This window comes from Clarias gariepinus, chromosome 5 (assembly GCF_024256425.1).
Source record: "Clarias gariepinus isolate MV-2021 ecotype Netherlands chromosome 5, CGAR_prim_01v2, whole genome shotgun sequence".
Taxonomy (NCBI): Eukaryota; Metazoa; Chordata; class Actinopteri; order Siluriformes; family Clariidae; genus Clarias; species Clarias gariepinus.
Genome location: NC_071104.1, coordinates 12262183 through 12278478, shown reverse-complemented (window position 1 = coordinate 12278478; position 16296 = coordinate 12262183). Strand labels below are relative to the sequence as shown.

Below are 16296 nucleotides of genomic sequence, written 5' to 3'. Positions count from 1 at the left end.
CTTTTAAAGAGGGACTTTATTAAGGAGATGCAGTTATACTGATATAGTATTGCTCATAAACACATTTTATAATTACAAACACGAACTCAGATATTGACAGGAGGATATTGTAACAGCACTGTGATTATTGTAGTACAGTATTCACGGAATTCCTTTGTATTTAAAAACAAACAAGGTGGCACTTTGGTGTAGTGGTTAGCACTGTGGTCTCGCACCTATAGAGTTTGATTCTACCTATTTCCCCTGGAGACCCTGTATGTAGCATAAAGTAGTATAGAAGATGAATGAACAAACAAAAACCCTACAACAAGGACGAGTCTTCTTTTAAAGTCCACCTAAATGACCTACTCAAGGAGCCGACTGGGTCTTGAATAACATGTTCACTAGCTCAGTGGTTCTCAGCCCTGGTCCTGGAGGACCCCTTGTCCTGCACATCGTCCTTGCTCTACAACACACTGGTTTCTTCCTACTATAGTCCAAAGACAGACTGATTGGCGTTTTCAAATTGCCAGTAGTGTGTGAGTATGTGTCCTTGTACCCTGTGATGGGTTGCCCCCTGCCCTGTGCCCTGAGCTCCATGCCCTCTGTGAGATAATTAGTACAGATAATTGCGGCATGGATGTTTTTGCAAGACTTGCAAACAACACTTTTATTTAAGATTAATATCTTATGCCTTATTTCAGCATTATATTCGATTGAGGTGAACATGGTCTCATATTATCTGCTGCCAATCTTGGGACGCTATCTACTCATCTAAATGTGTAGCAATTCATTAGGTTGTCATTATGTATCATGTATTCATGTAACAGTGTGAAACATTCTCTGGCATCAACCTCACTGGTTCTCATTTTAGTCCATGTGCTGTCCACTCATCAGGTCTGTCTGTGCTGATTAATGATATCTAGTGCTGCTTTAGACCATCTAAATTTACAGATCTAATGATGCAAAAATAGGGTAGAAGTGTGACTGGTTTTTAAACAGCCAGCAGCATGACTTTCTAATACATATGCCAGACCATTAATCAAATTTGATTAAGCACACATAAAAAAAAATAATCACAATATGGTAATAATTACAGTCTAAATGAAGTCAAATCTGTATTTCATTATTTTTGCTATTACTGTATTTAATTGAAACCCACTGAAGATGATAATGAAGGCAGTAAAAAAAAAAACTTAAGTTAAAATATAGAACAGTTTTTAATAAGTGTTAGAGTGGTAGAAAACATAGGCAGCATGGTGGGAAGTGCTTAGCACTGTGGCCTTGCACCTCCAGGGTCGAGAGTTTAATTCCTGCTTTTGCATGTTTGCATGTTCTCCCGTACTTGGTGGGTTTCCTCCGGGAACTTCGGTTTCCTCTCACAGTCCAAAATCATGCAAATTAGGTTAATTAACATTCCAAAATTGCTTGTGGTGTGTATGTATTTGCCCTGCCTTATGCCCTAAGTTTCCTGGGATAGGTTTCAGACCCCCATGAGTATAGGTATACAGAGTATAGGTGGTATAGAAGATATAATTGAGACCCACTGATGATAGTAACGAGGACAGTAAAAACCTTTTTTTTCCACAAAAGTTAAAATACAGAAAGGTTTTTGAAAAGTGTTAGACTGGTACAAAACAAAGGTAGCATGGCGGTATAGTGTTTAGCACCGTGGCCTTGCACCTCCAGGGTCCAGGTTTGATTCCCGCCTCAGGTCTGCTGAATAAAAACACAATCAAGAACTAAAATTAGTTCTGGGAATAATCTAATATTCATAATCACAAGGTAAATAAGATATCATATCAGTGATTATCAATATGGAAAAATGCAAAAAAAAACAACAACAACATCCAGTGAACTGTATAAGAAGTGGCATCTTTACCCTACAGTAAGTTCAGTTATGTAATCTTTATCTACAGGGGCTGAACTGTTTCTCTGGCAGAGCGGAGAAACCCTGTCTGCCGGCTCCAGCGTGTTCACCTGTCAGAAAATAATTGGTTTTATGGATGAGACCGGGTTCAAGGTGTTCTGTGTCACATTGCATATGCTTTTTCCTTCCTTTTTTTTTTTTTTTTTTGGCAAGAGCTCAAATCTATATTGTCGAAAGCCTGCTGGTGAGAGATTACTCTAAAAAAAAAGCCATGCCTGAGCCAAGTATTACTGCAGACTGTGGGGAGAAAGAGCAAACCATGGCAGCTTTGGGGCAGTAAGCTGTAATAAGTTCGCTCCTCCGTGATAAAACATGAACCATCGGAGTTATGCTTTTTTGGATAAGACGGCATTGTTTACTTAGTATTTAAGTATACTGGTTTTCTTGTCTTATTTATTATGCAATCAATCATTGTGTGTAAACCAAGCCCCAAAAGCATGACACATGGGTAATACCCCTAACTGTCACTTTTTCTCAGTGATGGATTTCTACTTCAAATAAAATTGATCTTGTGGTAAATGGCATTCTTGGGCACAAACCACAGAAGAGTGCCAGATGAAACCAGCTTTGATATATGCGATCATACTGCAGCACTGCTGATTTCCAGAGGTGATGATTTATTATATATTAGTGCAGCACTGACAGGAGGCGAATCAAAGGATTATATTAATACACATTTCCATTTTTTTCGTAGTAACTAAAGTGGGGAACTCTACGGCAGATGCTCCAGATAAACGGATGAAAAAGAAAATGTGTAATCGGTAATGTGTTGAAGTTTTCTTCGAGAAGATGCTTATTTAGAGTCAGTCGAAAGAGATGATGTAAAACATCTGACATGGGGAAAGCCCTCATAAATGATGAAGGACGGAGTTTTTAGGAACATGCCAAGCTGAATGTTTTTTTGTGTTATTAATTAAACGACAGAGAGAATTTATTTAGCGGATGTACAATAAATTCTATGAAACTACAATCAGATGAAGAAGTATTAAGTCTTATTCATGTCATTGATATTTGTTTTTTTTCACAACGGTTAGCTCTGACTGAGTGATCTGATTGGATGAGAGGAATTCCTCGAGTTATGATAATAGACAATAACAGCACTGGGACATTTAACTATATGCAGAATGTCCCAGGTGACCTAATAACCATTAGTTACAACTGTTAATTTACTGTCGGTCACAGTCTGAGTAAAAGTAGGTCTGCAATACTGAGAGGAGAGCAACTGCCTGCCAAAACCCACATTCAATGGGTAATGTAATTTCAACCTACGCATTTTGTCTCTTTAATAATTACTTCTAATTTGTTCTGAAGGCCGTATCCTAAATCCCTCCCCAACCCCTGATCCAGGGTACTACTTTGTATGTCGGACAAGTGGACTGTACACACTGCATAAAGCACTTCGTTTTTTTTTTTTTTAGGTTATTTAGGATTCAACCCTGGAAACAAAAAGTTAAGTGAGCTGATATTCTAAAGCGGGATAATTGGAAATATAAAGAGAAACATATAAGATTTACAGCACTGTCCAACACCACCATGGTTTATTCTCCTCACCTTTTGGCTATATACTACCGCTAACAATTTAAAATTACTTTCACCCCTTCTAAATACATTAACGGTCAGTCGCCAACTTTGTCAGTGGCGGTTCGATAATCTGTTGATAATAAATTGTTTGTGGAACTTTTGTATAAAAGCTATATCACATTCAAGGTTGTGCTGTTGTGCTCGATATCATCACGACTATTTCGGCCTCTTCGTACCTACGCTTGCATTACAGCTGTGCTGAAAACCAGACAAAAGCACTGGCTCTCGTTTGATCATGCTTAAGCAGCATGCTCCATCATGTCAAACCTCAGCTTAAAATTTTAGAACATTTCAGGAAACAAACCAAAAAAAGAAACAGAGAGAAATTACATATTTTCCACACACTTGTTTTATATGAAATAGCTGCCAAAAATGCAACAGTCATGATAGACTAACAACATATATTTGTACCCTCTATTTATGTGTTGATGCATCAAATACAAAGACATCAAATCCATATCCATTGTGACATAATGCAAAAATAACCATAGCGATATCAAAGTTTTTAAAAAATGATATACAAAACAAGTTTAAACATGCTGTAATGACAGATAATAATACTTATAATACAATATGCTATTCATTAGTTTAAACGTTAGAGAAAAAAGCAAAAGATAACATTTGTGTATATAAAAAAAATGGCAGAAGAATCCGTGACATTTAAAAATCTTTATAATATTAAATTGTATCTATTCCCTCTCTATGCAACCCAAATGCCCGAATTATTAAGCCCACCGTAACACTTTGTGCTTGAGTGGAACAGAAGCAGCCTGACTGATATACGACATCCCATTATAGCCTCGAAGTCAACCAAACACACTAGCATCCTTACGGCATACACTGAAAACCTAGCTATTCCAAACTGCACACATTAAACGCTTCGCCCTTTTCGTGTTGCCCTCTTGACAATCCGGCCTCGGATGCACCAGAGCTTGAAGCAAATATGGTTTGACTCAGAGGGAGCCCAAATTCTAGAAAATGTGACACTGAGGAATCTGTTTTCCTGTTCTGAAATGGGAGCAAAATAACTTGATTTAGAAAGTTTAATTTCCCGAACAATTGAAGAAGCCTGATCCAGTGCAGTGGATCGCTATTACCTAGAAGCACGGCTTCTTTCTTAACAAAACGCAGTTACAAACTAATATCCGAATGTACGTGACTAGAATTAGTTTCCTATGGATAGTACAAATATTTTTTTATTTATAAATGCCTTAAATTCTCTTGATCTGATTTCATACAGTTATTTTATAAGGCATCAAAAGTAAATTTAACAATATTTTACAGTAAAAAATATGTTTAGGTAGGCAAAAAACAAAAACAAATGTTTGACACTTAATATTAGTAACAGTCAGACAAATATAGCTCAAAATCTGATGCTTGAGGATAAAAATGTTCCTGTTTCAACTGACATCCAGAGATGATTAGAGATATTTAAACAGTATAAAGGAGTTGTTTGCACCTTTTACAAGTTATTCAGATTTGATAAAAACTTCCCTCATCTCATACTTTTTTCTAAAGCAACACATGAATATGTGTTTTCCAACAAACCCGTGGGCAGGAGAAAAGTAAATCGGGGAGTTATTTAAGTCCTAGAACACCTTACCCGATTTATTTGTAAAGACATGGTCCGTTGGTGCGGAGATTTTGGCCATGGGGTTTCATCCCCCAGTGTGTTCGTGGGAATTTCCAGGCAGTCTGAAGAGTTTTTTTTATTCCTTTTTTAAAAGTATATCTAGAAAACATGCGTTCCTTCCAGGAAGACCTTACACACAGTCTCTGTACATATACACCGAAGTCCACCTAGGACAAGTGGAAGAATGAGGACGTTACTCGGATTTATGGCAGTACAGGTCTTTGAGAGCTTTCAGTTCCTCAATGAGGGTTTTGTTCTGGTTCTCCAACACAGCCACGCGGTTCTCCAGACACTTCACGTATTCCTTCTTCTTCCGGCGACACTCTCGGGCCGCTTCCCTGCAGAGACAGAAAGAGCCCAAATCAGTGTGTATTAATGCCAACTCTCCATCCAAAACCTGGTTAAGGAGATTATAGCCCTTCCTGTTAGGTGTAAATTGAAGCCAAAATGACATAAACATTATGATTAATTATGAAAGTCTCATCAAACAAAAACTGTGGATGATAGTCCTATGACTCCTATGAAGTCCTATGACTCTGACTGGCAAAAAAAAGTCACAAACAAAAAAGTTTGTACAATGGGCACGCACCCACCGCTGGGAAATAGGGTCAATCTCAACTCATCAGACCACATGAGCTTTTACATTGCTCCAAATTCAAATCTTTATGACTTCCTAAGCCTTTTTTAAAATAATAATAAGAATGATAATAATGATGCCTGATGTACACTGGTTTTTCTGATTAGTCTAACTAACAAGTGGTTTTCACTTGGCCACACAGCTGTTTAGTCCCATAAGTGTGAAAAGGAAATGCTTTTACTTTCACTCTTAAACATGATTTGTACTACTGTTTATTTAAAATGCAACTTCAAGCATTTAATGATCTTAATTTATGGATTTTTTTTTCAATTAACACATTTTTGTGACCTTAACGGTTCAGTTTGACAGTTCTTGACTTAATTCCTCAGTTGTTTTCTTTGCTTGATGTAGACTAATAACTTCTCCCTCCTGAAATGGTGACTTTTTTTTGTGTGTGTGTGTGTCGGACAGTAAACTTTATAGGTCAGCGCTCTGTGTAGTTATGTGCTAACTACACGTTGTGCGTATCTTTGGTCCTGTGTGAGCAAACACTAACTGGTTGGCCATGTACCTGAGAATTCACTTGATATATAACTTGTCATGCAATTCTTAAAAAAACTAAAGTATGCCTGTATTATCTTTTATTTATTATTCCTGCAATGAATATGAACTGTTATTTTTTTGGGGCCTTTTCTGCTGTATAATATTGTGTACTTTTTTTCATGTAACAGTGCCTCCTAGAGGACACACAAGTCCACTGTATTTCATTAACTAAAGCCTGTACCTGTTCTTCATGAGGCGCACTTCTCGTTTGCGCGTGGCCTCCTCGGCACCTCCTTGGCTGGGCAGGGCAGGCGATGAGGCCATGACCACTCCGGGGCCGATGGTACTCGCTGCTGCCGTGCGGATCTGATACGCCTGAACATCACCCGAAGCGGCTGGAGGACAAAATGCGGAAGGTCTAATCAGCTATGTTATCAAACATCAACATCTTTTAAAGGAAAAGCAGTCTGCCTGGTCTGGGACTGCTGAACGTTAGACTAGTGTGTTTCTCTTGTAACTTGTAAGTGTGCGTTTCAGTCAGAGCATCTTACCCTGCACTACGACTTGGTTGCTGGGCACCAGAATCTGCTGCCCGTCACTTGTCTGGGCATACTGCAGGATAGTGGTGCCTGGCTGTGCAGCCGCCGCGTTCGTCATAGTCAGAGTTTGCAGCCCTTGCACGCCGTCTGTGCCGTTATTGGCCAGCTGGATGGCTCCACCCTGTGTGATGGCAACTAGAAGATACAAAGAGGCACAGTGTAAACAGTTCTCATTGTCAATGTGTACAATGACAGATGTACAGTCAGTAATAAGACTGAAACCTACTGTACTGGCCACTGCTGGTCTGATAAATGGGGGTTGGCACGGTAACTGTAGTGATGGCAGGTGCAGCGTCCTCCTCAGATTTCTCCTCTTCGATTCTCGCTACTCCTGGGGCGTCCAACGACAAGTCGTTCAGGATCTTCCTGTGTGTCAGGAGAGAGCAAACGCGACATCAGCCTCGGAACACACAACCCTAAGATGTGTAGATAACAGCAGTGCCGCTGTGCTCCCACATACCTGTAAGAAGGACGTCTGGAGAGGATCTCTCTGCGCTTCTGAGAGTCCGTCACGCTGTCCACGGACTCCTGTGAGTCCTCGCTCTCTGCGACTGTAGAGATCTGACCAAAACATACAATTTTTGTGACGTTGGTCGCATTAAGTGTGCTTGCATAAACACCAATTACCACCGGCGGCATCGCTATTTATAGCAACGCCACAAAAGGTACTTGTGTAGCATCTCGAATGAGTCGTTCCAGCATTAGGATTGAAGAGTACTTCATCCAAAATTAATAATGTAACTCGTTCTTTCTCTTGCTCTAGCCAAAAAGCTTTTAAAACATTTTATGTCATTCGGCATATGCTCTTATCCCGAGCGATTCACATTCATCCCTTTGAGCTGTTCAGAGTTAAGGGCTTGTTCAAGGGCACAACAGTAGCAGCTTTGTGGGTGCTGGGGTTTGAACCTGAGACCTTCTGATCAGTAGGCCCACACCTTAGTCTCCATCCCATTTGATTTTTTTTCACACTGAAATCATTCACAGAATGAGAGAGACTCACCTGGACCGCCTGCACCTGCGGAGACTGGATGACCGAGGGCTGAGCTGCCTGGATCACTCCGTGCACCTGAACCGTCTGCCCGTTCGGCAACTGCACCAGGGTGACGGTGGGGGCGGTGGCGGTGGCGTGCCCTGCTCCCACAGTCACCTACACACAGCAATAAAAATACACCACCATTCAGGACTCACAGACACACCCACTGCCATAAATGCATATGTTATAACGTCTGGCTTAGTCAGTTTAGGCTTAAGCTTGACTTCTGAAAAAAAAATTCTGGTAAAATGAGTTGCTAAGCTCCACCCAACCAAGAGAACATGATTGTATGTAGCCTTATGGTGCTCGTGGTTACCTGAGTGAGCGTGGCGATCTGGGCCTGGGTGATCTGCTGCGCCTCAGTCTCAGCCACAGCCGTGTCTGCACCCTGCTGGGCCTCCGCTCCCGCCTCCATGGTCATTGAGTTATCTGCAGACACAACACGTCACGTTAGGTACCATGTACCAGTACCACTTATTTACAATGGGTGTTCAAGTCAAACTGGAACAGAATACAGTTGAAACCCCCTTTATTTCACTCTATACTGTATATATAATCCCCTGCTACACTAATGGACTTATCCCAGCATTTCACTGGTGATTGAATAGAAAGTTTTCTCAGCACCCAGGAACCGGGATCGGAGGTCTTGGTTACCATTTGAAACGCTGGCCTCCCAGGAACACCTTTAATGACCCAAACATGTGGAAATGGCTTGGAGCGAGGTTGGAATTGCAACTGGAGATTACGATAATTCCCAGTTGAGTTTCCATGATGTGTGAGTACAGTTCCGACAGGTTGTTCGTCGATTTTCAACAATCAAGCATTTTACTCACGGAATGTTCACAAGACTGACTGCAGTGGGCTCCGAGCCACCTCGGCCTCGGGGGACCTCGTCATTCACGGGTGTACCGCCTTCCTTAAAGCGTTTGCACCATTCATATGTTTTACAGCGGCTAAGAGTCTCATTACCGTACTGTGCTTGAAGTCTTTTGTAAATGTCAATCGGTTTTATGGCTCCATTTGCGAGAAACTCGAATGCCCCCTCGTAGTAACACTCCACACCACTATGATTCGTATTCATTAATGTTTCCCTAATCATTTTTGCACAACAGTGCTGCAGGGTGTGCGTTTTTATGTAAGGTAATATCAAATACCAATTTTAATAACAACATAATTTATCCAAAGCTCACATTTCCAAATGCACAGTCCACCAAAGAGCTCATTTTTAAAAAAACAACAACAATGGAGGCTTCACTGGCAATCAACTGTAAGTGTATGGGGGTTTATTTGTATATAGAAGCAATTAGCGAATTATTCCAAAGAAGATACTCTACATGATCAAAAATATACGGACACCCAACGACCTCACGTATTATGTGACATCGTGTTAACTTCTTGTATTTTTGTATATAATTGTAAAATGTCAGTGGATGCGGTAGCATTACAACTTCCAGTGTGAAACCTGTTTCAGCATGACAATGTGAGCTGACTTGCAACGCAAAAGCTGAAGGGGAAGAATTTGAGCGACCTAAAGACAGATTCTTCACCTCAACCTCCTCTGAACACCCCTGACATCAGCGCCTGGCTCCACCATTGCTTTTGTGTCTGAAATAAATGGCAATCCTCACGATCTAGTAGAAAGCCTTTCCAGAAGAGTGGAGCTTATTATAGCAGCAAATAGGGGAAATAAATCTGGAACAGGGTTTTCAAGCAGCTCATAAGGCATACTTTAAGAACTGTATGTTCTCATTTCCCTTCCTTGAGTCTTCATCTGAACAGCGTTATTTCCCAGTAAAGCTCCTATGTATTGTAAAAAGGTACCTCTGATGATGAGAATGACAATCGATTTTAATGGCCATTTTAGTATTTATGAAATTTATTTATCTGACATTTCATTGCAGATTATTTATTCTGCATTTTGTACAACTGATTAGGATTTCAACTTGCTCAGCCTGTTTTCCCTCACAAAGCTTGAGGTGTTGTTATTTATTATTTTTAAAGTATGTACCTTCAATCACATGACATTCATGCAAAAATATTCCCACCTGGGAACTCGTCCAAAAATTGAATCTGCAAAGACCGTCCTCTCTGGAGTTTTCCTGCTTTGTTCTATAATTCAGCGCATTATAGGCAGAGCCTGGACTGTATGTCTGTGCATGTGTAATTCCTGTCAGGTAAATTAATACAAACCGAAAACACAAAGCCACTTATCATGATCGTGTTCTCAAAAGCAGACAGGGACAACAGTGATAAATTACCGCTAACTCCCAAAATGTCCACCTTTCTACAGCTCCACCTTTATTTATAGCTGCAGTCAGTTCATCCTACATCCAGGCACAAGCCTGCTGACAGCGTCTTCCGTCCACTGGGGGAAAAGCACAGCGGCGAATCGATGCTTTCAACCTCGGTGAACCCTCGAGCAGCTGCTGTGCGTGCGCAGAGACAGGACGACTGCGCTGCTGTCTTGCGTTAGTGGTGCGTACCTGTAGGTCTGGCTAAACTGGAGATATTTTCCTGTCTCTGTCAGTGCACCTGGGGTAGTATCGAGACCCAAAGAAGAGTGTGTTCATTTCTGATCTGAGATATGGAACAGACAACACTGCATCTAGTCTTAAGACTAATAAAGCAATTTAGTTAGTCCCTTAGTTAGGGGTAACTAGTCCTGTCAATCAAAAAAAAGGATAGAACGTGCCTCATGAAAGTAAAACACATCATGATACAAAAATGTGACTGACTACTGCACTATAAAAACTGGATCTATTTACAATGGGAAGGTGAGATGATGCAATTATTACTAGGGAATGTATTATATCTGGGAATGTAGTTCTGTCTCAATCTACAAAGTCGTTTTTTTTTTAAATAGTTCCTCTTTTTCATTCTATGAAATAATCAATACAAAGCAAGTTAATGTGTGTTTGTATACACCGATCAGCCGAAACATTACAACCCAAAACATTACGCCCAGCACTGTGTAGGTTCCCTTTGCACCTCGTAGGCTGCTCCGGCCCATCGGTGTATGACTCCCCGAGACCCCTGGGGTGTGCTGTGGTGTCAGGACATTGTCAATATATTCCTTGGGTGGTGTGGGCTGTGAGGTCGGGCCTCTGTGGTCTGGACTTGTTTGTCCGGTGCATCACATGGATGTTCAATTGGGTTTGGATATGTGATGTGTGTGGCGGGTTGTAGTGCACTGGTACCCTTTTTCACCAAGGTGGTCCCTGAGAGTTTGGAGCTGGTGCCCAATTTCAAACCAGTTAAAAAAAAGTAGAAAAACTGGTTACATGGCGACACCAACACGTTGCTGGGTTAGAACAAAGAACCGCTTACGTCAGGGGCTGGACAGGAAAGAACTCAAAATGCTACGGGAAGCTCAAATGCTTTTTAGTGAGGATAAAGCCAGGAGAACAGCTTGCAAAGCCAAGTTCTTTTTGTGCTTGCCGCTTGTATTTTTTTAAAATAGTTTTTGCCGATAGCATTAGCATTGCCACAAAATAGCATTGCCATTGCTAACAGTGCTGGGAAAGTACACAAGATTTGCATTACTAGCCCATGGAAAAACAAAGCCAGTTCTCGGGAGGTTCGCTACTGAACTGGCACGAGCAGCAGACATCAACTAGCACCTGGAACATTTTGGTGGAAAAGGGGTTTGGGTGTTCTGGTGCCTTTCTTTTGTTGGGGGTGAGAATTGGACCAGACAGGCTAGCCTTTGCTAGAAATGTTATGGCTGATTGGTGTATATATACAGTGAGGTCAGGAAAAAAAAAAAGTCTACTCTACTAATTTGGTCATCTCCAATTTCGACCCATCCAGTCAGCGACTGCTACGACCAGTTAGAGTGCAAGACTAACACGTGCTTCCACTTACACATCATTTTAAACTGCTGCTCACGCACCACTGGGAGGCGCCGCATATCACTCAGAAGAGAGCGCTATCCGCTCCTCTCGCTTGCATAAACTCACAAACACCCATGCTTGGCCAGAATCGCTATGATTAACGTGAGAGTGCCAATATACAGTACCACCCGACCACAATGACTGTGTTAACTCATTCTTACATAATGTCAGATTTTCCCTGACTCTTTTCTTCCTTTCCATTGAAGCATATAATCGGAAACCACTGTGCTGGATTTAATCTAACATGCACAGTCATAGTACTGTAAGTCCAAACCACACACTAAGTCATTCTGCAACTCCCTTTCTGAAACTTCACTCAAGTTACTGCTAAAAATATCATCTGTGATTAAAGATTAAATTCAGAAGGCATCAAATTGAGAAAGAATTCTACAGAGGATTTTTACATTTAAGCCGCTTTGTACTGCATGCATGCAAGGAAAACTGTATTTTTTTTGTATAAGGGACAATCTGTCTCTTATCAAAAGCAACCTAAAAGAAGAGGGCCCTCACACACCACGATGACATAGGGCTGATGTCACAGTGCTTGAAATTGAGTTTACACTGCATTTAGACTGCATTTGAAAGGATGCATCAGAAAGCAATGCTTAAGATATTTAGATAAATGACTTCTATTATGTGGGAAAAGCCTACATAATGTTCTAGTCATGTGACCGTCTAATGATCAAGAACCCTATGACAAGCGTTTAATAAAGATCTACAAAAAGATCTACCTTTACTACAATGAAGCATAAGGAGAATTGCGTGCACGGAATATTTATGTGATCAATATAAAATTGGTACATTGAGCACATTTCCATAAAACAAAAAACAAAAACACTCCCATCTCTATACACAATGCACATTCTGTGCTAATCGATTGTTATTACTACAGTCGTCCTGCACCAACATTACTTAATGGCCCGGAAATCCCATCCGATCCAAACAGCACTTAGGACCGCAATCAGCGCATATAATCATGTATGCTAGAGATTTGGGAATCGCCAGGGACTGCATGATACCATATCATCACTGTAGGTGGTAATTAAATTTGCTTTGCAATTCTGTTAATATCTTGACTCGATATTATTTCGTTTAGATTGCACCACCTGCAGGATTGTAGAGAAATGGCAATACTTCTCCACCTCAAATGCAAAAATATATAAATTTTAAGATATTTTAAGGGATAATTTTTATGCATTTCATACATAAATTGCCAAAGAAAAGAATTATGAAACATTTTACAAGTCGGCAACAGGATTTTTTTAGGAAATCCTTCATCTTATATGAAAGTAAAATACGAATACAAACATGCTACCAATGTAGCAAAGCAATACATTTAAACAATATATAGTATGTGCTTCTGCCAATAAGCCAATTTTTTCCATATGCAAGGGACAAGAATATTCTTCTAAAATGACTTGCATATTACAGATTAGATTAGATTAGATACTTTGGCTCGACGGTTATTAAATGACACTGTTCAGCCCTGAATCATCACAGGTGTGTCACATTTCCATTAGATGTTTGATGTCACAAAGGAAGAACCGAAACTGGAACGTTTAAGTGCTTGCTCACTCCCTTTCTCTCTCTGTTCAGTATATAGAGTAGATATGACACAACTACTGATCACACAGAAGTCTGTTGAGACCCAACAGCATGCCTGTCTACCAGAAAAACTGACAAATCGGTTCATGCACAAATCCTTTTAAATCATCTCATGAAAGGTTGCAGGATGGATCTGCACTCCTGTAGTAACCTTATAGAGGATTAAGCCTCAGTCAGACATGTACTCCTTTATATAAATCTGACATCGAATTAATGTCTCGGCTTCATGTCTGAAGAATGAGCGCTGGTTACTTTTGTATATATATATATATTTTTTTTTAAGTCACAGCAGTAGTCTGTCTAGGTCGGACCTGGTAGCATTAAGGTCACCGTCACATTTAGATGAATACCATGAAATTCCCACTGCAGGGTAAAAAAGTACACAGAGCGACTGGGTTCAAAACAGACAAACGTGCGAAGGTTCAGGCTCTTATCACACGCTTACTACACTGTCATTGTGTAGCAAGACACGTGCAATGCTTTTCATCATGGGAGTGATGGTGTGAGGAATTGTATCCAGTATTTTTTTTTCTTTTATGTGACATATATGCGCTAATGATAACCTAATGATCATGTGCCATAAACGTGAGGTAGCACTAGAAGAACGTAAAGTGAACTTAATGTGGCCTTCTAGATTGCAGCATCGACCTACCATGGTCATAGCACAAGCCTGGAAAGGGCGTTGTGACGCAGCAACAATGCTGTGAAATCCCAGTAACAGCTAATGCCATCCAGTCTCTCCTACCTGCGCGATGCTTGTAGTACAAGTGTCTAAGAGGGGCCAGTTATGCTATAAACTGGTTGATGCTGTCGTTACTACGTCCTTATTAAATTCATGCTTCGACCATGTGCTTATCAGGCATGGCAACTTCACATTAAAGGAGAAAATACTATATAATTACTGGTTTCTAAAGTGCTCCTGCTAAGTTCTTACTGTGTTCACCCAAATCCTTGTGGATGTAGTGGGAACGTGGATAAGTTAAACAGGTGTTATCAATAACCTTCAACACAGCATCAGTCGAAACTGCATGCAGTCACACTAATACATAAGCACGTACAATATAAAATTTTATAAGGCTGTTATTACGTACAGTGGGATTACTAATCACAACAGTTTACGAAGCTTTAAAGCTTGCGAGATTGTGCAGTTTACCACTCTATTTTTCTTTTTTATTATTATTATCTTGGGCTTAAAAAATGTGTCTTAAACAGATAATATAAATTGGGCTGACTTTATTTTTTTCATTGCAGGTTTTTACAGAGAGTAAGTAAACAGAACAACTCTCAAGCATTATGGGCAGGATTTGATCAGTATGACCTGGCAACCTGGGCTATGATCTAATCCCAAGCATTAATTCTATAGCTACGTGGGTGCCTGCAGGAAAGAACTGTTTTTGAGCAAAATCAAAAACAATTCATTTTTTTTCAACTGGGGTGACTCTTGATTGAGTATTGTGAATATCACATGCATCCTGTGTCATCTGTAATATCTGTCTTTCGCCTGGAAATGTGGACAGATACAGTTAACAACTGTACAGTAAAGATCATCAATGGAGCTTTATAAGCTTTGAAAGCTACATCATATACAAATATCCAGGTAACAGATACACATTACAGGTACAAATGGTGTCAGACATGAGAAGTGCTTGTGTGTGTGTGTGGTTCTGCTGCTGGATATGTTCATAGATTCTCTCTCACACACACACCTTATTTCCCCATCACTCCCACTGCATAAACAATCTCAAAAATGACGTCTACACAAAAAAAAGAATACTTCAAGGATAATCATGAAAAACACTGACAGTCCACAGATGATTGTCTTTTAATTAAATATTACTTAAAGTATTCACATATATGTTAAAAACATGTTTATGGAGCAATGCTTATGTAAATCATGCTAATGTATCCTTGATATGAAAAAGTTTATTATTATTATTATTATTACTAAAATGATATTACTAATATGGCACCACAGTTATATACTTTTGCTTATTTTAACTCTTAGAAATTAGCCACCTAGCCTGCTGTTTATAAACCGATCAGAATGAGTGCTTAGTCATCGCCTTGACTCCATTCGAACATGAACAAATATTCATTTCACTTCATATTTAACACTAAACACACGTTTAACGCGTTATAGCGACTAGTTTAGTTGCCTAGCGACCGAGTGCGCGTGCTAAAACCATAGCTAGGTAGCTAGCGCAGGGTGGCTAGTGATGTTACACTGACGAAACACACACACCCGGAGATGACACAACCATATCTCTCTCTCTCTCACACACACACACACACACACAGGCGCGCGCGCATTATTGTTTGCTCGTTTCCGCTGCGCCCTAAACTGTGCTCCTGACTCGACATGTTCCCCCTGTGCCGTGTAACACCGCCTTGCCGCCCCGCTCCCGGGCTCTACCACACGCTCCCCTCCCTCCGTGTATCTACAACAACCCCGCCGCCATGATCTCTTTGTTTCCTACGGGCCGAACCCGACCCGAGCTCGGTCTTATCCGGGACATCTGCCCGCGCGCGCTCCCTCCCCGCCGGGACACTTTGTCTCCTCTTACCGATACACACTCCTTCCGTCACTCGCGAGCCCTCGGAGCTCCACTTTTATTCGGGCCGACACGTAAGAGACCGCGTCAGGCTACACCTCCGCCGCGTCACCGACAACAACAACGACACACTCGGAACTGGGAGACGGAAAGCCGATCAGCGCGCGCGCCGCGGCCGAGCGTAGCCGAGGCGCGCACGGAACTTACCGAACAGCACACGAAGGTGGCCGAAGTGAGCTCGAGGGTGTACGAAATTATACGAAGTCTGTCGAAGAAGAACGAAGTTTGTAGCGTGAGGATTCTCAAAAATGATCAACTTTGCTCCAATGTTTAAATGAGCATTAGGCAAGATTAATTAAATCGGAGTCTAT

At 40.8% G+C, this 16296-nt stretch overlaps 1 protein-coding gene across 1 annotated transcript; it reads right to left on the bottom strand.

Annotated features, from left to right (window-relative positions):
* Positions 1-3830: 3830 nt before the first annotated feature.
* creb1b (cAMP responsive element binding protein 1b) lies at positions 3831-16084 on the bottom strand. The gene is made up of 8 exons (XM_053497200.1): positions 15938-16084; positions 8192-8304; positions 7843-7989; positions 7303-7403; positions 7069-7208; positions 6795-6977; positions 6485-6638; positions 3831-5461 (listed from the first exon to the last, which is right to left on the bottom strand). The coding sequence occupies exons 2-8, from the start codon at positions 8294-8296 to the stop codon at positions 5317-5319; spliced, it is 975 nt and encodes a 324-aa protein (XP_053353175.1). The 5' UTR covers positions 8297-8304; positions 15938-16084; the 3' UTR covers positions 3831-5316.
* Positions 16085-16296: the final 212 nt, after the last annotated feature.

What these genes read in the sequence shown, in the direction of transcription:
- creb1b (XM_053497200.1), bottom strand. Translation starts at nt 8,296, where the DNA reads ATGACCATGGAGGCGGGAGCGGAGGCCCAGCAGGGTGCAGACACGGCT. An exon ending in TCCAGACGTCCTTCTTACAG is followed by an intron (nt 7,209 to 7,302) that starts GTATGTGGGAGC and finishes CCTGACACACAG; the next exon opens with GAAGATCCTGAACGACTTGT. An exon ending in GTGCGCCTCATGAAGAACAG is followed by an intron (nt 5,462 to 6,484) that starts GTACAGGCTTTA and finishes CTGTCTCTGCAG; the next exon opens with GGAAGCGGCCCGAGAGTGTC.